Source organism: Vidua macroura, chromosome 14 (genome assembly GCF_024509145.1).
Source record: "Vidua macroura isolate BioBank_ID:100142 chromosome 14, ASM2450914v1, whole genome shotgun sequence".
NCBI classification, from domain to species: Eukaryota; Metazoa; Chordata; class Aves; order Passeriformes; family Viduidae; genus Vidua; species Vidua macroura.
In genome coordinates this window covers 4041542-4063658 of record NC_071584.1, presented here as the reverse complement: position 1 = coordinate 4063658, position 22117 = coordinate 4041542, and the positions used below count along the sequence as shown (strand labels likewise).

The 22117-nt window shown below is 44.7% G+C and overlaps 1 protein-coding gene and 1 long non-coding RNA gene across 3 annotated transcripts; one reads left to right on the top strand and one right to left on the bottom strand.

Annotated features, from left to right (window-relative positions):
- Window positions 1–3121: 3121 nt before the first annotated feature.
- C14H8orf48 (chromosome 14 C8orf48 homolog) lies at window positions 3122–18466 on the bottom strand. Of its 2 annotated transcripts, none has more exons than XM_053990312.1 (6): window positions 18405–18466; window positions 17064–17301; window positions 16241–16384; window positions 10111–10322; window positions 8520–8672; window positions 3122–7464 (listed from the first exon to the last, which is right to left on the bottom strand). In XM_053990312.1, exons 2-6 carry the CDS (start codon window positions 17290–17292, stop codon window positions 7360–7362), a joined length of 843 nt encoding a protein of 280 aa, XP_053846287.1. In that variant the 5' UTR covers window positions 17293–17301; window positions 18405–18466; the 3' UTR covers window positions 3122–7359. The 2 variants fall into 2 exon arrangements, with proteins under 2 accessions (XP_053846287.1, XP_053846288.1); XM_053990313.1 differs by having other exon boundaries at window positions 10111–10319.
- Window positions 18270–20522, top strand: LOC128814461 (uncharacterized). Its single transcript, XR_008439385.1, has 3 exons — window positions 18270–18736; window positions 18848–18957; window positions 19068–20522. It is a non-coding gene; the product is annotated as an uncharacterized LOC128814461 (long non-coding RNA).
- Window positions 20523–22117: the final 1595 nt, after the last annotated feature.

Below are 22117 nucleotides of genomic sequence, written 5' to 3'. Positions count from 1 at the left end.
TTTATTGCAGTTGCTTTCTTCAGGCTACTTGGGAGAGATGTTGAACACTGAAATATTCTGTTGTCACCCCCTCCTGATGCATGGCCTGCCAGCAGCGCCACTTGTAGGCATTCATCAAAGACGGGCCACAGTCCATCCAAGATGCACTTGTTCCCTTATGTGAAATGAGCTTTACATTAGCTGTCCCTCAGCAAAATCTGAGCTCTAAACTTCCTTCAAAATCCCCATTCCACTCTGACTCTGTGAACATATTGTTCCAAACTGGCAGGAAATGTTATTTACATCTTTTAGCACCAACAGAATGCTGAGCTATATAAACAGTGGTTATTACTAATCAGAATGTGCTGGTAATTAGGAAAAGAGACCCTCAGTTCTCTGTGAGCCTGAGTGGGATGAACTTTATTTCTATAAAGAGGATGAAGTGCATCCTATCAAACACAGCATCTCCAAACAATGATGCTCCAAGATCTCTGAATCCTAATTTTGGCCCTCCAAGCATTTGGGAGGAGGGTGGAGGAGGTTTGGAGCAAGCTGTTGTTTGAAATAAATAGCCCTGAACGTGCTTACAGCTCCTCAGAGGAAAATATCCCGAGGCAAATCCTCCTGTCCCGATTGGAAGCAGGAATCCAGAGCAGAGCAGCCTTGTTCCTCAGGTTTAACTCCAAAATGGGATTTGGATCAGGGAGGGAATGGGGAGGGCAGAGCAGCTTTGGGCTTCAGAACCGCTCAGATGAGTGAATTCTTTAGGATTTGTCACACACAGCTCATATCAAAGGCAAATGACTTAAAAGTCTTTGAAATTCCATCAGAACTGTGGAAGGGTGTGGGGGGGTTAAATTCCAGTTTACAGCTCAGTGCCTGTAGGGGAGCTCACCTCTCCACTAATCCGGGGTGGTTTTTCACCCAGGACCTTTCTGCAGATCCCAGATTTGCAATCAGTGAGGAAACCCCAATCCTACTATAACTAAAACTCCAGAGGATTAAAATCCCAAATTCAAGCCCAGTCCAAGAGCAGATACACAGAAGAGGGGAAGTTAAACCCCTTCATTAATGTGAGAACTCCTGTTTGCAGCTGATTTTGTTACTGTGGGTAAGGTACAAATCAGGCCTTTGATTTCCCTCTCTTCTGGGAATATTTTGGGAAAGGAAAAAAATCTCTCACTGAAACAATTGCTGTGATAGGAAGTTACACTTGTTGCAGCACTTGTTTTGCTTTCAGCCCCAGGACAAGCTCTGCCACCACTGGAAAACTGATTGAATTTTCTCCAATTATCTCTTGCAGAAAACAAGCAATCCCAAACTGGCAGCTGGCTGAGCCTTCCCTGCCCCTTGATGAAGAAGGCAGCACATTCCTGACCTCAGCACCTGGGAAAAAGCTGACCTGTGCTGGAGACTTTGTGCCACAGGCTGCAGTTCCTGCTCTCCCTGCCTCCAAACCCCACTGCTGAGCCTCCCCCATGCCTGCAGCCCCCGAGGCAAAGCTGGCTCCTGGATGGTGACAGGGCAGTCCTAGATCTGCTTCTCCAGGAATCCTGAGAACAGCTCCCGAGTCCCAATGAGGCCCAAGTTGAGGGAGGCTCCTGGAGCTGCACTTTTGGCCTCAGCAAATTATGAGAACTTTGCTGATGTGAACTCCACCAGGGATACGGAGAGCGAGCAGCTGGAGGGGTCCCTGTCCTCCACCATCGCCCTCATCGTCGTGCTGGTCATCATCTTCTCCCTGGTGATGACATCCCTCATCACCTACTGCTTCCACAAGTGGAAACTCAGAGGGAAAAGACTGCAGAAAGCACAAGAGGAGTATCAGAGAGACCAAGAAAAGAGCATTTGCCAAAGCACACCCGGACTTGTTTCATAAAAAGAGAAATCCAGGGTCCACCATGAAGTACTCTTGAATTACCTGAAAATCATGAGAGAACTGCAAATTTGAAATTTCCAAGCAAATACATCCTTGTTTTATCTCATTTCTAAGAGTTGTTAGCAGTTTGGAGATTTCCTACAGCTTTATTATACATATATATATATATTTATACATTTAGTCTCATTTGTGCAAAGTAAAACCAATGCAATGATGTATTTTTAATCTCTTCTGTCATTTTAATCCTCACTGGGCAAACTGACAGTGCCTGTGAGGGTAGGCAGGCCCTGGCACAGATTCCCAGAGAAGCTGTGGCTGCCTCTGGATCCCTGGAAGTGTCCAAGGCCAGGCTGGAGCACTCTGGGACAATGGAAGGTGTCCCTGCCATGGCAGGGCTGGAATGGGAGGAGTTTTTAGCTCCTTTCCAACCCTAACCACAATTTTCTGTGTATTAACTGAACCAGTAAATTTCAACCTGTTGCTTTCACTCTTTCACAAACCCCCTGGAAGGTGAAGAGGCAGATTTTGGGTATCCCAAGCAGCTCAGCTGGTCCAAAGCAGGGCAGTTGTGCTGCACTGGTCCCAGTAGGACTGCAGGTGCTGCAGTGAGTGGGTCCCAGCTGGTGCTGCCAGGCTGCTCCTGGGCCCATATTTCAGTGACATTTCAGTGCTTCCTTCACACCAGGGCTGCGCTGAGAGCTGCTTGTGGCATTCCCACAAGTGGATTAAGGACATCCAGTGTCAATGGAACTCAAATTCCTAAGGGAAGAGACAGCCTAAACTCCTTTCTTTAATTAGGCATCAAATCCTTTTTAAACACCACCCGTACCACGGAGTGTTTCTATTTCCACAGCCTGGCCTGTGATGTCACAGAGAAATGACAGATGTCTTGTGAGTAGCACATCTAAGTCATCTTTTCTAACCAAGTGATGGATGTAATATTAATAAATGTCATTGTTTTATAAAGTAGAAACCATGTGAAGTTGCCACCAGCCCCCTGCTCAAGTCTACAGCTTGCTTGCAATTACCAGTACTGCTGTATGTATTTTTAAACAAGCTATAATACTGTGATGATGCTGTAAACTTACCTCTGTAGGAAAAAAAATGTTCTATTTCAAAATGTCAGGATGAAGGATGTAAATGTTCTGAAACTACTATCAACAACAACAACAAAAAAAAAGTATTTTCACAGAATATTCTAAAGGATTCTGTTACATGCTACAAATCTATTTTACAAGGGTATTTATGGATCATACAGCCTAGTCTGTGAAAGCAGTACTATTTTATTACAGAATAAATAAATGAATAAATAAGCAGTGAATATCCATGCCCAGAAGCTGGAAAATGTTTGGGTTTTTTTTTAAGTACCCGGATCAATTATTTGGGTAATCTGGAAGATGGAGGACCCTGACAGAAGGAATCCACTCCCCCTCATCTCCCATCCACACCCTGGTGTTGTCAGTGCTGCCAAAGATCTTCAAAATCAGTTGTGGAGAAAAAAAAAGGACAAATAGTTGCATGAAAACAATGCAAATGTGTCGTTGATAGGATTAATATCTGTTTTGCCATCATTTAAAGGCAGAGCAGTCAGGAAAGCAGCCCCAGGGCAGGCAGGGCTGATCTGCATACACCCAGTGCCTCCCTCTGGGGCACAATCAAGTCACTCTCTGAAAATCACGTCCAGTGGTAATAAAAACACAGCTTGAGGAATGCAAGGAGATTGGAAAATGCTTGAAGGATGCAGAGCTGGGAGCACTGCAGCTCTTGCTGGAGGATACATGGATGGTTTGGGGCAACTGCACTCAGGGAATACCAGCTCTCATCCTTGGTGCCACCAGCTGAAAACTTTTGTCAAGTTCCCAATACGAAGAAATGAGTTCAGCTCCTTTTCTTGGAACCTCATCAAACTGGCCGTGGTAAAAAACAGAACTAAAAAAATACCCAAGTCTCACCACACCCCAACCCCAAGAGGGGAATTTCTGCGGAGGCACTGAGGGGCCTAGAGCATTTCATATTTTCCTGTAACTTCAGAGAAAAGGCTCAGGATTAATGGAATGAGGCCACAAAGGTGCTCTGAGGGCTGGAGCCCCTCTCCCCTGAGGAGAACCCAAGTGTTGGGAGTGTTCAGCTGGAGAAGGGAAGGCTCCAGGGAAACATTCCTGTACCTGGGCCTGCAGGAGAGATGGGGCACGGCTCTCAGCAGGCCCTGTGTCCTCAGGACAAGGGAGAATGGTTTTACCTGCAGGAGGGTTGGTTTAGACCAGATACAAGAAGGTTTTTACACTGAGGGTAGGCAGGCCCTGGAATAGAATTCCCAGAGAAGCTGTGGCTGCCCCTGGATCCCTGAAAGTGTCTAAGGCCAGGTTGGATCATCCTGGGATATTGGAAGGTGTCCCTGCTATGGCAGGGGAGGTTAGGGGGCCTTTGGAAGGTCTCTTCCAACTCAGACTTTTCTGTGATCCTACACTGGACCAGTGGGACCACAAAGGATTTCCTCAATAGCTGGAAATCCAAACTCGAATATCCCAGAATTGTGGAATGGTTTGACTTGGAAGGGACCTTAAAGCTCATCCAGTGCCACCCCTGCCATGGGCAGGGCCTGCCACCAGAACAGGCCGTTTGTGAATGTTCAGCTCTGTTGCCAGCTCATATCCAGGGACTTAATGACACTGAAACTTCATTCCCACTCAGAGCTGGGCTAGCAGCCTGCTGGGACTGAGATGGAAGTTTTTCCTAGAGATACAAACTCCCAGAGCTGAAGAGAGGGCTGGAAAGGAGACAAGGAATGAGGGAGCCTGGAGTGCAGGGTGGTTTTTCATAAAGCTGGAGCAAATGAAAGGGAAAGTTACAGTGCTCCAGCCCATGGGAAGCTGTAATGATAATGTGAGGAATGTAAGTTTCTCCAAAGGGTCAGTTCTAAAATCCAACACCCCAAAAGTGGATATCAGCATACACAGAGCATGAAACAACTGAGATGGGAGAAACCTTCTCTGTTACCACAGAGCTCAGAGCAATGAACCCCACATCAGCAATCATCCAGAAGATTAAATCATCCAACTCTGGGTGGCATGAAAACCACAAAGGCAAAGCTGCAGAGCACTTTGAAGAGGCAGATTGATTTGTTTCACAGCCACAGCTGCTTTTCCCAAGGAATCCCTCTTGAGCCACCCTGCTCCTTTTATGCCCCAGCAAGCACAAACCAGGCAGCAGATGAGTCAATATTCATTGACCAGAGTTTTGAGGTTTCTTTGGATCAAAAGAAAAATCTGCTGCTGGAGGGAGGAGCTCCTGGAAAGGGAAAAAGGAAGATACATCATACACCCTCTTTCCCACATCCTCCCTGGCAGAGTTTTGGATCTCCAGCCTCAAAAAGTGCAGGATTAGGAAATAAATTATTTAGGGGCTCGGATCATTCATTCCATTGCATATCTCTAAGAGCTGCTAAAGAAAACACTCAGAGTCATTGCTGATAAAAAGAATGAAACAACTGTAGTGAGCAGCAGGAAAATGCATCCAACAGCCATCAGCAAAATCTGCTTTGATTTTCCTGAGGAGTTACCTGAGTTCTGTTTGTAACATTTATGCAAACAAACAAGAACTGTGCAGGCACGGTGTGTGAGCAGGCTGCTTTTCCACAGACAAATACTGTCAGACACATAACCCAAATAACTCACAGTTCAGGATTTACAGAAAGCCATGACAGCAGCTGCAAAGAAATTTCAGTAGCTCTAGAAAGCGTCTATGTTCTGAAAACAGAAATATCAACATGTGCATGGAAGTCACTTTTTGTGGGTCTGCAAGGGCTGAAATCTGTGCTACAAAATGACATTTTCAAAGGATTCCGTTCCTGATCACCTCCTGTACACCTGACAGCCCTTCTAAGGCTCCACCTGAAATTCTGGGTGCCTTTCCCAGCGTTTGCAGACTTCCAAAGGCTCAGAGAACCAGGGAGTGCAGACCAAAACAAGTAAGGAACAGAGGTGGGGCATCCATAAAGAGATTGGAAGGCAGGAGATTTAAGGGACTTAAACATCTCTAAGGATTCCAGAGCAACAGGAAGGAACAAGCAGAGTTTATTCATTACCCAGGTGCTCTGCAGGGACAATTCAAAAGGGGATGCTTTTGGGGGAATATTTTTGATGGACAGTTAAAGCTGTTTGCAGGGACAAGCAGCTCTGAGTCACTCAGGGCTGGGCTGGGCTCCCACCTGGTGCTTGACCTACTCAGGATCCACTCCCAGGGAAATCACTCAGAGCAGATTTTTAAGCAGCAGAAGGCAGACCTTGGCTAATACTTCTGTTTATATCCCAGCATTTCCCACCAGGTTTTCCATTGGTTTGTGAGAAGTGAGAACAAGAAGCTAAACAGCCCTCAAGGACTCTGATAAACAACACAGAGCATGGGGAGGGAAACAACTCCATGAAACACAAACCCCACTTCAGCAGTGAGGGCTCTTGTCCCAAAATGGGGGAAGAAAATGCAACAGGGGGATTTAATTCTCTCTGCTTTGGCACAAAAATACAGTGTGGGTTCATAGATAGGGATATCCCTCCAAGACTTCCACAGAGATGGGAATGCAGAGAAATCAGGAAATGGGAGGCTGAGGAGATTCAGGCCATGGCTGGAGCAAGGGGCTGAGCCCCTGCTGTCAGCCTTGACCACAAAGGGCTGCAGAGGTGCCCACAGAGCAGCACTGGGCTTTGGAGGCCACAGTGAGGATGATTTCATTGTCTTACCCAAAGATTCCCAGCACAATTCCATTTTATTTGGATGTGTACTGAACCCCAGATCCAATCTTTGAATAACGGTGACTTCATCATCTTGAAAAATTACAACAAATTCCAAAATATTTTCTTGCAATTCTTATCCCAGTTTTAATCTGTTGATTTTTTCTCTCTATCCTATATAGATTCCATGATTAATTTATTATCATTTCTCAAGCCATTGGCATCCCCAGTCCTGCTGATTAATTTCTGTTACAACCTCATTATTTCCCTTCTATAAATACTGCATTTCATTCTACTGCTTTTTATAGTTAACTTTGCTTTTTGTCCTCCACCTGGGGCTCACTTTCAATTTACCATGTGGCAGTGGGCAAAGCCTGAGCTGAAATGCAGTAATTACACCTCCCTGCCCTGGCAAACGGAATCATTTATTTTCCTTATGGATGGCAGCAGCTGGGAGCTGCTCTGCAATCCCACAGCAATCCCACAAAAAACAATACTTCTGGCTGGCCAGATTAATAATGGAAACTGTTGGCTTCTGGAATTTGAGAAACCTATGAAGACAGATTACAATATATTGCAACATTTGCACTGGGGAAGGAGGAAGGGTTGACTCACACTCCAGCCAGGCAGATCTGGTTCCACCTGCAGGAATATTAAAGCAGCAGCCAATCCATCACTGCCAGAGCAGCTCAGATCCAAAATCATTGGAATTCTGGAGCTGACTGCCCACAGGAGGCTCTCTCCAGTTCTTCACCCACTGGAGTTATGGCTCATTCAGTCTTTCCACTCCTGACCCTTCAGCCTTTGCCACAAATCCCTGGGATCCACTGAAGGTTTGGGAAAGCTTCTGAGTGCTTCTCCTAGAAGTGAGAGCATGTCCTGAAACAGAAAGGAAACATGGAATTATTCAGGATTGTATTCCTGACATTGCTCATGGCCTGGAGCACACACCCAGTCCCTCAAGCCCAGGCAGGTGGGCAGCACTCCTCCAACTCCACAACCCACAATATGGTGGGTTTGAAAGAATTCTGTTTAAAAACTCTGCCCAACAGCATGGCCCAAAAAAACAGGATTCTTCCCTAAGGAGGAAGGGAAAAGCAGCTGGCCTTGCAGGGAAGCAGAGGGGGAAAGTGGGAAAAAGTGAAGCCTCACCTGAGACTGAAGCTCTCCAATCTCAGGTATGGAGTGAGGAAGAGTCAAAATTCTGGAGACTGGAATTATTAGGGAAGAAAGAACTGTGTGGTACAGCACAAACTCCCAGCCTGCTCATCAACAGGGGAAGAGACCTGGGAGCTGCAGGAAGGCTCCTGCCTTCAGTCTACCCCTTCCCAAGGAGGGAGAGAAGAGCTCTTCCTTCAGGAAGACCCTCCTGAAGAACAGCCACAGGAGACACAGGGAATTCTGCATATTTCACTGCTCCCCCAGCTGCTCCAGAGGCACTTGCTACCAAGAAAGCTTCCATCTTTGGGACACTGGCACAGAGACAGGAATTCCAAGAAGCAATCTCAGAGTATCCCTCTCAGCCTCCATCACACACTGCAGATGTGGAATCCTTGCACATTCCAAGACTCCCATGGCAAAGGATGAGCAAGGAAGCCCAGTATGGGCAGTTCCCTCCTATCACATCATTTAGTTTGCCATTTCAGCTTGGACAGCCCAGAAGAAAACAAACTGGAGAGACATAATCAAAAGGGACCCAAATTCTAGGACATCCTGGCAATGACCTTCAGCTTCCATAAATCAGGCATAAATCTCCTCAAATGACTTGAGGAGAACGTTGGTCCCAAGCATTTTATTAATGAAATGGACCCAAATTCTATTTTTGTTTGCACATATCTCACAGCCATAAATCAGGGAGAATCTGAATTACAGATTCTTTCATTACAGCACCTATAAAATATAGCATACTTTTTTTTTCAACAATATTTGCTTACCCTGGAGTAAAACTTTTCTTCCAATTTCTCTTGGATTAAAGCACCTTCCAGCAGAGTCTTTTTTTGCCTGAGAAAGGCAACCTTGGCCAGCTCTGCCTCCTTCTGCTGGCAGTCAGGACAGGTTGAAGTCTCATGGATTTCAGCTTCTGTCACCTGGAAGAGGAAACTTTGATGCCATGAGCAATGTCTGGCCTGGCAACTTTGAGAACAATTAATAAAAATACACAGAGGTACTGTCTAAAGACAAAAATTGGCTTTTTAGGCAGTGGTAAAATAATTCTGAGTCACAATTCAATAATCTATAACTGTTCCTATGCTGACTGTGTGTAAGGCCTTAAGCAGCAGCCAGAGGGGTTATAATTACAAATTATACATATATACATTTTATAAATAAATTAAGATGCAAATAAACTCTGGAGCCATTAGTTCAAACATGCAGCTCTGAGCCAGAATCCAACCCAGACTCTGCAGTTCTGACTGTAAGAGAATCAGTGCTACTCAGTGATTCCTAGGTCAGTTTATCCACCATGAAATCTTAAGCTTATTTAACAGCATTACACAAATCCCAGGGTTGGTGCTTTTATGAAATATCAATGGTTTTATCCGATCTAATTGACTCAGATTCCATCTGGCTCCATAAACACATTAAATTGCTACAAAAGCAGGGGAATCAACCCAAGGAAGTGCCATCCCAGGCCTCTCTGTCCCCTTTTCCCTGACTTCTCTGGATAAAAATGTTGTTGTGTGGAGCTACAGATAAAACCAAGCAGAAGAGCAGATGAAATTACTTTTCTCAGGGAATGCATTCCCACAATGTAAGACAAATAAAAAGGAAATAAAAAAATCCATTAAATTTGCAAGGTGGGTTAACATTAATAGAAATCTAAAAAGCAGATGGCTGAAATGTCAAAATTGTTTTAAAAGACAGGAAGTCTGAAATTATCACACCAGAACTGACTTTCAAGTGTTATTTTTAGGCGCAGGGCTGAGGGGAGGAGCTGGGGAATAAAACCCATCCTGTGGTGGGAAAAACCCACTGGGCTGGTGACAAAAAAAAGATATTTGAATTGGCTAAAGATGAGACAGAGGCTTCTTAAGCAGGGACTGAGGTCAGCAATATTTTATTGGAATTGCTTTTATCAATATTATCTAATACCTAAGAAAGCTGGGAGCACAGGGAGGTTTTGTATTTGGAATTCTTCTAATCCTGGAGTCACAAAGACTTCACAACAAATAATATGCAAAATAATTTGATAAATAATTGGGGCAAACATAATCAGAGAAAAAGGCTTTTTCCTTCAGCTGATCCAGGGCTTTTTGTAAAATAAATGATGACTCCAGCCTTGCTCAATCACACAGATCAGGATTTTATCAGCAGACAACATTTTATGGTGATTATTTGATACCAACAGTTCTACACTGATGTCTGAGAAAGGAGAAGGATAAATCTTGAGTTGTCTATCCAAAACCTCTTCCAGAGGCCTAAGCCTGGCATCAGTAAGGTCTGCCTGACTTGATCCTGTTCTTATGGCTCTTTCTCCAGTGGTTCTCACAGAATTTAGGGAAAATCTCCCCTTCTCTCCCCCAGTACCTGTTTCACAGCCTCCCTGGTGTTTTCCAGCAGGATCCTGTTCATCAGCTGGGCAGGAACAGCACAGGAATCTGGTGTCTCAGTGTGCCTTGCTGGGCCTCCCCACTGCAGCTTCCTGCCCTTCCCTGCCTGCTCCTGCTGCATGCTGCTGATCCTCCTGCTGCAGAAAGAGCTGAGAGCAGCCAGCTCTCCATGGGATAGCTCAGCAACTGCTGCCAGGCACAAAGCAACAGGGCAAGAGCGTCAATGGCTGCCTCTGGGAAAGAGGAATTGCTGCTCTTGATCGGTGTCACCTCAGGTTAGCCAAGGAAAACCCAAACCCAGGGTCAGGCCCTGCCTGCAGCAACAGCAGAGCACAATTAAACACCAATGGGGATGGAACCTGCACAATAAATGGCTCTGAAATCAGAGTTTAAACACAAATGTGCATGGGAGCTGTAGGAACCTGCACAATAAATGGCTCTAAAATCAAAATTTAAACACAAATGGGGATGGGAGATGTAAGAACCTGCACAATAAATGGCTCTAAAATCAGAGTTTAAACACAAATGGGGATGGGAGCTGTAGGAACCTGCACAATAAATGGCTCCAAAATCAGAATTTAAACACAAATGTGCACGGGAGATGTAGGAACTTGCACAACAAATGGTTCTAAAACAGGCTCCAAAATCAGAATTTGAACACAAATGGGGACAGGAGCTGCAGGAACTTGCACAATAAATGGTTCTAACATCACAATTTAAACACAAATGGGGATGGGAGCTGTAGGAACTCTCACAATAAATGGTTCTAAAACAGGCTCCAAAATCAGAATTTAAACACAAATGTGCATGGGAGCTGTAGGAACCTGCACAATAAATGGCTCTAAAATCAGAGTTTAAACACAAATGTGCATGGGAACCGTAGGAACTTGCACAATAAATGGCTCTAAAACAGGCTTCAAAATCAGAGTTTAAACACAAATGGGGATGGGAGCTGTAGGAACCTGCACAATAAATGGCTTTAAAACAGGCTCCAAAGATAGGAGGAAAGAAAAAGACAAAAGGTTAATGGCACAGGATAAATAGATTAGCAAAGCAAGCAGTTAAATATTATGACATTAAATAAACTGGCTGTCAATAATACAGATTTAGCACCTTACTACCAGAAACTGCAACTTGCTAAACCCAAATTAATTAATATATCAAGAGAGCTCTTCATCAATAACTCTAAGGAGCAATTTGTAAGAAAAATTAGAGGCAGTGTCCACTGAAGTCACTCTGGAAACACCTCCAATAAATTCTACAAACTACAGAAAGGCATTTTTTTTTGGAGGAAATGCAATTAGAAAACACTTCTTGTCGAAAGCTTCAACAATCATTTCCTAAATTCTTTATAAGATCTTATTTCAAAAATATCATTCGCTCTTTCATCTTCTCTTATCCTTCCCAGTAGCACATAAAAATAAATAAAAATGAGATTAGACTTCAGCTGGGCGGGTTAGGATGGATTTACAACTTCATTCAGGGCTTTTGGGGAGATTTTCCAGAGGCTTAGAGCACAATCAGTGCAGTATATGGACATCAGCATGGCATGGGGCTGGTGGGGTGGAGACACCACAGCTCTGCAGGTTTCCATGCCCAGATTTCCCCCAAAGTCAGGCAGGTGGTGACTCCAAAGTGTGGCCAGTTTAACTCCAAGGATTCACACCCAAATTCCTGCTGGGAGGTGGATTGTATCATTTGAACAACCCTTCCACATTCTGTTTTTTCAGATTAAATTCAATTTCCAGACAGGCACTTGGCATTCCAGTCCCACAACACAAATCCTCAAAATACTGAACAATGGGAATATAAAACTTCCCCTAAATTCCCTGGGATTTCTCCTCAGAAATCCAGTGTTTATAAAGGAGAAGGGAATCCATAATTAAAATTAAACAAAGCAGGAATTTTGTAGCTTGGAACATGGAAAATATGTTTAAGTTCAGATTTGAGCATCACAGAGCAATTACTCCTCCTAAGAAGACGAGGTATAAAAATTATTAAAAGGAAAGACATGGTGACAATTTATAGACACATAAATAAGAATTAGCAACACCTTAAAATGAAACTTAATTTTAAAAAATTCTGAGGGAGCATCATAAATATCTGAGTGGAAACCACCATTTCAGTCATCAGGTGATTTTCCTTACAAGAATCATGTAAAAAAGTGGAAATCATGTGCCACTACTGGGTTTAATCACACTAATAAAATATTCCTGGCAGGTTCATTTATGCTGAACATAGAATGAATAAAAATATTAAAAGGTTATCATTGTGAGGGGGGAAAACACCCAGAACAAAAGCATTTGAGTACTCAAAGGGAGAAATAAAACAAATACATCAGGTCCACTGAGCATTTAGTGACAGTTTAATACCAGCCTGAATAACTCACTTAAGGTTCTTCTGACATCCACAAGTGCAATTTTATTAAGAATTGGTTTCTAATAATGCATAAATCCTGTGCTGCCACACACCCACCCATCTGCTCATCTGCACCTCCAGATTTCAGAAGAAACACTGGCAAAGGGAACAGCAATTTTTAAACCTCACTGCACAACTCAGTGCTGGAGCTACTTGTTCATGTTAACTCCTGCTTAACAGGAATTTCAGAAAGAATATAATCAAGGACTAGATTTTTTCTGAAATAAACCCAAAAAACTATGAGAAAAGTTTGTCTTTTAACTGAAGTATTTACACATTCAGATCTCCCCCAGGTGTAGGAGGTTCACCTGCCCAGGGGATCTCAGCTCTTGCTTTGGGGTTGGGTTTACTGCATGTCTCTCGCAGACTCCCTCTTTTCCATGTGTGATCCAGACCTGCTGCAATGCTCCTTCTCCAGCTGTGGTGGCAGATCTGAGATCAGTGCAGAGAATCCCTGCCAGTGCCAATGACTGCTCCACAAGGACATTTTCCTCATATTTGGTTGCTCCAAATCCAGTGCTCCCTCTCTTCACTGCAGAGGAGCAAGGCAGAGCAGGTGACAAGAGCAGCCCAAGTGACACCAGCACAGCATTAATGCCAGCCCCATCTCACCCAGCAGGAAGGTCACAGAATGTGGAATGTTTGGGCAGCAAAGCCCCACAAAGTGCACCAGGAAGCTGCTGTGATTCCAGCAGCCCAGGAGAGACAAGCTAATCCTCATGTCTGCATCCCAAACCCTGCTGGGGGCGGGGGGGGAACCCAGTGACCTATGTGGGTTTTGTAGGGTTTTTCAGTGACCTGTGTAGGTTTTTACTCCAGCCTTAAGAGTGACATTTGAAATCCACGAGGAGGGAGTAGAAGAAAATCTTTATGAGTTTGCTTTTCCTTTGATGTCTAACTTTGATTTAATAGGAAAATTGGCAGGCATTTTGTTGTTATTATTCCCTACTAATATTCTATTTTAAAGAAGGCAAAAACTAAAAATAGATAACTGTGAAAAGCAATAATCAGTAACTGCTCTTCAGTAAGGTTTTACCTCTGCAGCTCCAAATAGCATCTTCATAATGACCTAGATTGATTTTACAGTTTCAGATGAACATGCTGACAGCCTGACCAGCAAAGAACATGACAAAGACCACTGCAGGTAACACAGACCTGAGAGAAACAGGCTGAAATACCAGGCTGTTCATCACAAATAGGAATTTAAAGTGAGTAAAACTCCTCCAGCACAGTGAATCATCCCAGAGTCACACAACAACCTGGGTTGGAAGGACCTTAAAGCCCATCCGATGACAACCTGGGACACATCCCACTGTCCCAGGGTGTTCCAAACCCTGTTCAACCTGGCCTTGGACACTCCAAGGGATAAGGCAGCTCCAGCTTCTCTGGGCAACCTCTGCCAGGGCATCCCCACCTTCCCAGGGAACAATTACAGGAACAGTGCAGTGGCAACAGTGCAGAAAAAAACTGCAAAGCAATTCATGGAGACACATTACAAAAGTGAGACGCAACTTGTGAGCACAGCACCAGCCAGGGGGTTAAAGAGCCACATCTAAGCTGAAGAATTGCCTTTTCCCGAGTACATTTTAAAGATGACTAACATGGAGCAATCTCTGTGGAACTGAGAATTTACAGTCGTGTTGTGATGCATTTGCCTAATAACAGCTCATGCTAACACACTGGGGTGGAGGGACAAAGACACCTCTGATGAAAATTTCTCACCTCTCCTGAGGCCAGCGTGTTTTTCTTCTTTCAGCCCACAAAGAAAACCATGAAAAATAAAAATGACATTCCAGAGTGCTCCCACAGGCAAACCAGAACCCTTTGCTCTCTCCATCACATTTAACCTTATTAGTAGTTTAGTAGTAAGATGAGAAGGAAAGTCTTGAGGCAATAAAACAACTCCTAATTCAGAGTACCCTGTGTGCTCAGTGCACACAATTCACTGAGCTGAGTGTGCTGAGGGGACTCACTGTGCAGCAATCCACTTCCAGGTGAGCTCATCTGCTGCATTAAAAAAACATCTCCAAGCTGCTAAAACAATACAAGAGTTGGGGGCTAGCAAGTGCTGAAGGATTAAGTCCAAGAGAAGCATTTCTAGGTATCAGAAGACAAAAGTTGCTGTGCTTATTTTTTTTATGGTAACATTCTGCAATAAAAAAAGGCAGTGCATGGCTAATTATGATTGATTTGGGGATAACATGGCTGGGTACTGTGTTTGCATCAAAGAAAAGTATGAACCATATTTTGTGCTCTTCATATGGATCACTGGAAGCACCAATGTACCTGAGGCTGCCACAGGGACAAGTGACAGGACAAGCAAAGGCAAGCCAGCTCTGCATCCATCAGCTCAAGATTGTGGAACAGGACTTGCTGCCCCAGCCTCAGTGACCACTCTGACTCTCCCTGCCATCAGCACCCACCAGCCAAAGGCAAAGCATTCCCTGCTGCAGAACTACAGGGATCTGCAAGTGGTTCTATGAATAAAATCCTTTGAGTGCAACTTTCAACATCCTCAACCTTCAGCTGTGGTTCATCCTTCCTTCAGTGCTTCTGAACTCCTCAGGTCCCCCTCACTGTCTCCAGGAATCTGTCACAGGACACTGATGTATTTTAGGAAGAGTCTCTTGGGGGAGCAGGCAAGGAGAAGCCTCCCTGCTGCAGATGAGCTGCTGCACACTCATGCCTTCCCTCGAGTGCAGGAACACAGGAATGCAGGAGATGAGTCAGGAACCCCAGCACTGCCACTGTGGGAAGGAGCTCTGCAATTCACACCAGCCTGGAGGTGACCTGAGGAGCTGCTTTTTTAGGGCAGTTGGATGCTTTGAGGATGCTGGTACACAAATCCCATGCCATGAAGCACCCAGGCAGGAGGATGACTGTCCTACAGTGACCTACAAAACTCCGAGTCTGCTCACTTCCCATCACCATGTAGATTGAGGAAGATTCCCTGTCTGCTCCCATTATTTTTTGCTCAGTTACAGCTTTCTTGCTCTTTTTTCTTAATTAAAAATAGCATCTCTGACCCACTTTTTGACAGACTTTAGCAGGGCTTGCATCCCACCATCTGCTCTCACAGTTCCTTGCATAACCAGTACATGGAAATGGATCCTTCCTTCCTCCTTTCCTTCCTCCTCCTCCTCCCTACACTCCATCATTATTTGGGTAAAGCTGCTCCATTGTTCCTGCCAAAATTGGTGCCCTACTGCCTCCCTCAGCTTGGGAAAGGAACTAAAACAGGGCAAACAAATAATTCAGTTATCAATACTGTTGATGAACAAGGGGGAAAACCCATTTCACACAATAAATTCTGAAGTCATGTTTATTTTGGAGGGAAAAATGCCTGAATTTCCTAGTACCTCTACAGCTGGAGAGAAAAAGCCTGAATTAAATTAAACAATTAAATGTCAAACGTGGGGACATTTTAAAATGTACTTTTCCAGGTTTTGTGGTAATGCATCACCAGGATAATGTCACTACATGGGGGGAGCATCAAAGCCATTGTGATATGGGAGACAAACTGCTCTCCAAGAAAGCATAAAAGAGAAACTTTGTACTTAATTATTTGGCTAATTAAGCCAGGCTAATTAGCTGGCTTAATTTAATAGCCTGTGTATAAAATTTAAGTCAAGTTTACATCTCCTTCCAAAAGAAACAATTACAGCCTCTGCTGAAGTTACCCAACTCACCAGCAGGAGTTCTGATGGCAGATTTGTCTGGCCTAATCCCAGTGTCTTTATTTTTCAGATCAATCCATTTTCCCATGGCATCAATCCATTTTCCTATGGCAGCTCTTTCCACAGCTGCAGGATCCACTGCTTCAAACTCCTCCTCTGCAAGAAAAAAAGGCAACTTTGAACACACATTGTGAGGAAAGCAAAGTGGGAGGCAAATAATCCTCCACTTGAATGTGCCAGTTCTCCCTGCTAGGGAGGAGAAACCCTCGGCCACAGCAATACACAGATGAGGCACAGATTTCAGCTTCTGCTTTATCCCTCATCTGCTGCAGCTTTAAGGTCCTACCCAGCCCTCTTCAGTATTTCAAATCATGGAACTATCCCATGGAAAAATTGGTTTATTGCCCAGCTACTTTTCATACACGGTAAAAAAAGTAGGGTAACAGTAAAGCTTGGATAAAATTCTTCATTAAAAAATTAAATGCAAATTTCTCCCTTTCTAGTATCTAAAAGGAACTTACAGGGAAGAAAAGGTAAGACTGTTTACAACAGCAGGTAGTGACAAAACAAGCTACTTTTCATACATGGTAAAAAGTAGCTTGGAGAATTGTTTTTTAAGGTGTCAACACAATTTCAGCATCACAAGATTACTAAGGAAGGATTTCCATGGCCAAGACCTTCCCATGGAGCTGTCTGAAGCAGGGATCTGGTGGGCACTTTGCACAGCAAGAACACTGCATGCAATTTTCACACGTTTATTTTTACTGATTCAAGTCCCCACTGCACTGACTGAAGCTGTGGAAGGCAGGCCTCAAGCAAGGAGAGCTCTGCATACCTGAAGGACTTTGGCCTGCCAGTGATGATGAGCTTTCCAAAGCCTCTGACACAGCTGCCCTCTCCAAATCCTCTGTGGAACACCAGGATCCAGGTGCTTCATTCTCCTGCTCTTCGCTGAAGGACTCAAAGGCGTCCCCTGAATAGTCTAAGGCAGAGCTGCTGTGACTGTGGCTCAACCCCAGCCCCTTCCCGTGGCTGCTGGAGCTCTCTGCTGGGGCATCTGCCATGGGACAGCACTGCAAATAAAAATAAAAACAAGGTCAGTTTCACAGGATTACTTAGAGCAACATGGGAAGTACATTGGGATGTTACAGTCACATTACACCAGATTTAACCACCACAACAGGTGGGTAAAATCACAACTCAGTCGTGATCAGGCCAAAGCAGAGATTAGAGCAGCACACGCTCAGATCCACAGAGTAAATGTACAGTACCAACTATAACTGAACATTAGCTGTGAAATCTGAGCAGCATTCTTTTCAAATCTGTAATGGATTACAGTAATGCTTGGATAAAACTCTTCATTTAAAAAAATTAAATGCAAATTTCCCCCTTTCTAGCATCTAAAAGGAACTTGTAGGAAAGAAAAGGTAAGACTAATTACAACAGCAGGTAGTGATGGAACAAGGGGGAATGAGTTGAAATGGAGAAAGAGAGTATGGTTAGATGAGATAGTGTTCATGGGCCTGGCACCACGTGAAGAAATCCACGTGGGTGAAAGGCTGAGGGAACAATGGAGCTCAGTGCTGTAGTGGGCACATGGTCAGGATCCCATAAAATCATTGATTGGTTTGGGTTGGGAGGGACCTCAGAGCCCACCCAGTGCTACCCCTGCCATGGCAGGGACACCTTTCACTGTCCCAGGCTGCTCCAAGCCCCAGTGTCCAACCTGGCCTTGGGCACTGCCAGGGATCCAGGGGCAGCCACAGCTGCTCTGGGCACCCTGTGCCAGGGCCTGCCCACCCTCCCAGGGAACAATTCCTAATTCCCAATATCCCATCCATCCCTGCCCTCTGGCAGTAGGAGCCATTCCCTGTGTCCTGTCCCTCCATGCCCTGTCCCCAGTCCCTCTCCAGCTCTCCTGGAGCCCCTCAGGCCCTGGCAGGGGCTCTGAGCTCTCCCTGGAGCCTTCTCCTCTCCAGGTGAGCACCCCCAGCTCTCCCAGCCCGGCTCCAGCCCTGGAACAGCTCCGTGCCCAGTAACTCCCCCAGCCAGGGCCGTGCCCGCCCCTCACGGGCTCCGGGAGCTGCTCTGCCCTTCCCTGGCTCCTCTCGGCCCTCAGGGACGGGCTCTAAGAGCTGCCTTTTGCTCCTCTGAGCCTCTGGACCTCGCTCCTTACCCCGGCCCCGCTTCCCCGGGCGGGAAGGGGCGGCCCCGGCTCTGAGGGCGGAGCGGGGCGGGGAGCGGAGCCCGGGCCGGCCGCGGCCGAGGCGGAAAATCCGGGCCCGAAATAGTGCCGGGTTTATGGGATTGGCGTTGTGCTGCACAGCCCGGCTCAGCTGTGCCCCACATGGAGTTCCCCTGGGTTTGGAAGGGACTCTGAGGAGCTGGAGCGTGTCCGGCGGTTTGCGAAGGGCCGGGAGGGATGTGGGAGCGCGGCGGTGTTTAATCCCCACGAGGACTGCAAAAACACTGCTAAAAGGGCTGTCCGCAGCTGTGACACCGGCTTTGGTAAAAACACCGCATGGTCAGCTGCAGCTCTGCTTTGCCACAAGGACAGAAAAGCCAAGAGAAACACTAGGGGATTTTTAATTTTTTTTTTTTTTTTTTTTTTTTTTTTAGGACAGTGTATTGCACCCAAGAAAATGAAGGTAGATGGCCTTGGATGTGACACTTCATGGAAATAAGATGCAAAAAGTATTCCAGGGCATGAAATCTTGTCATATTTTCAGGTACAATTTCCATAGGTTATATCATGATAAAAGCAGCTCTTCTGAAATCTTGCTTTAAAATTGCTATTTCAGGTTAGCTAATACCACCTCTTCTTTTTGTTTTGTTTCAGTGAAGACTTTTTTGGCAAGAAAAACTGATTCTTCAGTCCTGGGATGCAGAGTGTGTTGTCTGTCACTGGGGTTTTATCCTCATGCTGAGTTTGGACTGCCTGGCCAAAGGACAAGAGGTTTTGTCTCCTCTCACATGTGATGAAGTGCAGCAAAAGTGATCTTGTGTCTCTTGGAACAGAGAACTCAGTGCTGAGCTCTACATTTAATATAAAGAAGGATTGGGCAGCATGAGATGGATGCAGGAGAGTAATAAATGCATTGATGCAGTGGGGTGTAAAGCAGAGTGGAATAAACAGCTCTGCCTACACATCGTTCAAGTTTTAACATTCATTTGTTTGCTGAGTGGGCTGCTCGGGGCTGGCCCTTTCCCTGTAGTTTGCTGCAAGAAATTAAAATAATTTATGTGGGATAAACATTTCTTGTACCTTTTGTGCCCATACAAACAGTGAGCAGTGATGAGAGGAGAGTGTGAGTGGAAGGGCACTGCAGGAGCCAGCTCAGTGCCAGGAGCTCGTGGAGGCAGGAGTCTGGAATTCTGGAATTCTGTACAGTGTAGATCAGCCAGACCTGCCTTGTGTCCTAAACCTCTCCAGCCCAGAGGTTCACCTTGCATTGGCTCCTCTGAGGTGTTTTCCTTCTCAAGAAGATACCGTGGCAGCCAGGCTAAGAGAGGTCAGGATCTGGAAGGATCTAGAAAATAAAGTGAGAGATTTCATGCTGTGGGTTAAAAACCACAGGGAGAAACATTTCCTTTTCTTTAAAAATCTAATCAACATGCACAGAGAATAACACAGAGTAACTGAGAATAACCCAGATCCCCACAGCTCCCACTAAATGCTTTGATTATTTATCATTGCCCATTTTTTATGGAAACAGTTGACATTAGATTATTAGTGACCTGGGTGGTATTTGATTTTTTTCCCCCTAGAGGTTAAAGACTTTGTAGTTTCCTGTTCTAGGTCCTTTTTAAAATTCATTTTAGAGCATGAAAAATATATTGTTCCATCAAGTTTATTTCCCTGATATTTATTCAGTGCAGAGTGTGATCCTAATATTAAAGGTCTTTGATTTGAAGCTCAGGACACAGACAAAGCTTTTCAGTGGTCTTCCCTAACACGGGATATTCCATCACTGCCTGGGAAGTTATTATGTTGGAACAGCATAATTATTTGAAGGAGTATTTGTTTTTCAAGGATTTGTGGGTGATATTAGATGGCTCAGCCCAGTTGTGTCACAAGGTATTAAGGTTTTTGCCTGCTGAAGCCATAGAGCTGGGCCTATATAGAGCCATAAATAATATTGTGGGAGAGCCAGTGACAGACTTTGACTCCAGCTCAACTCTTTATTACTTGTTATATTAAATTTAAACACAATTGTTGAATTCCTTGCTGTGGGCAAATGCTTTTTGATGTCTCCTTCTATTAAAGTTGTACTATCTCTTTTAGCCTGTGAAACTCACTCTTGCCAGGTGTGTTTCTCGAATAATCAGCCCCTCATTAATGATGCCAGCAGAATTAATTGGGCTGTCACCACGAGGTTGGGAATTATGGGGTGAGGCCAGTGGAATTAAGCACATTTTGACTGTGGGGAAAGTTCATGGGGCTCAATAATGAGATGTTCATGGGCATTACTCTGTAGGAAAGAGCAGTTTCAGGCTGGAACATTTTTTTAACTCTGGAAACATGAAGGACAAATGCAAGAGCTCTTAGGAAATTTGAAAGCATTTGTTGACAATTTAAGATACAGTCAAGGTTTTCCTCTTTATCAGCACAGAAAGTACTGCCAAGGAGCCCCCAGACACCATAAATCATCCAGGAGAGTGTAGAGGCTGAGAAGATTACAAAGGAAAGGCTCTGGGGCAGGCAGCACCCTGAGAAGTCATTGTTTAGTGCCTGCTGGATTTAAATTGGTCATTTCAGCTGCCACTAACTCCTATCCCTAATTAGAAAATGGATTGATCTTTGCTGAAAGTTGCTGGAGACTGGCAGGTGTCCCTGGCAGATCAGAGCTCTGCATACAAATGAGATGGTGAACATGTCCACTGAGTTTCAGACAGGGGAAAAAATAATCCATATTTGTAGGCAGCTGTTGTTAATTATGCTTTGTTGGAAACAACACTCCAGTCAGCAAGGCCATGCTCTGCCTTCCTGATTTTCCTTGTGCTTTTGGCTGGATAAATATCCTTCCTCACCCTGTCCTAAGGAGGTGGGAAAGGGCAAGTTTTTATCTTCCTCCTTTGGTGCCTGCAAACTGCAGATTTCCTCGTGAGTCCTCTCTTCTTGCAGGAGCAAGAATTTCAATAACCCAGTGGGAAAACAGCTGAAAATGCAGTAAAGTTCAGGAGGCAGCATTATCAAATCTCCATTCACAGGGATGAATATCCATGTGTGTATGGAAATATCCAGATCCTCACTGTACACTGAATTTCTAAACCACATCTTCCCCAACAGCCTTAAATCTTTTGTGTCTGAATAAACCAGTGCTGCTTCACAACAGAAGCCTGGAAAACCTGAGATCCTGCTGCTGCCAGGGACACCCAGAGGCGTTGGTTTCTAGCTCACTTTGGTTTCTTGTCTGCAGTTTTGCATCAGTTCTTTTTACAGAATTATTGTACAGAGTTATTGTAGGTGCTTTAAATCGCTGGATGTTGGAGAGCAGTGGGTATTCCTTGTTATTCCAAGGAATATTACAGCCTGAGCATGGCATTAATTCATGGGAAAGAGGAGAATCAGAAACCCATCTAGTGAAGGCTTGAGATTCCTTCATTTTTGCGTCTCCTTTTATTATTTTTGCCTCATGATTTCCCTGTGGCCCATCCTCCTGAATTCCCAGTGCACTGCAGTGGGAAGAGCTTCCAAAGGCATCAGCAAAGGCAGATCAATACTGGCCTTTTTGCTTTGATAATAAAGTTTGCTTTGGTAATAGGTTGACTCTTTTGCGAATCTTTCAGGATTGGCTTCAAGTTGATGAGTTATTTTGCCAGTTCAGCAAATGCTTTAATTTAGAAATGGCAGCTTTTCATACTGACTCCATGTTTAGCCTAAAAACA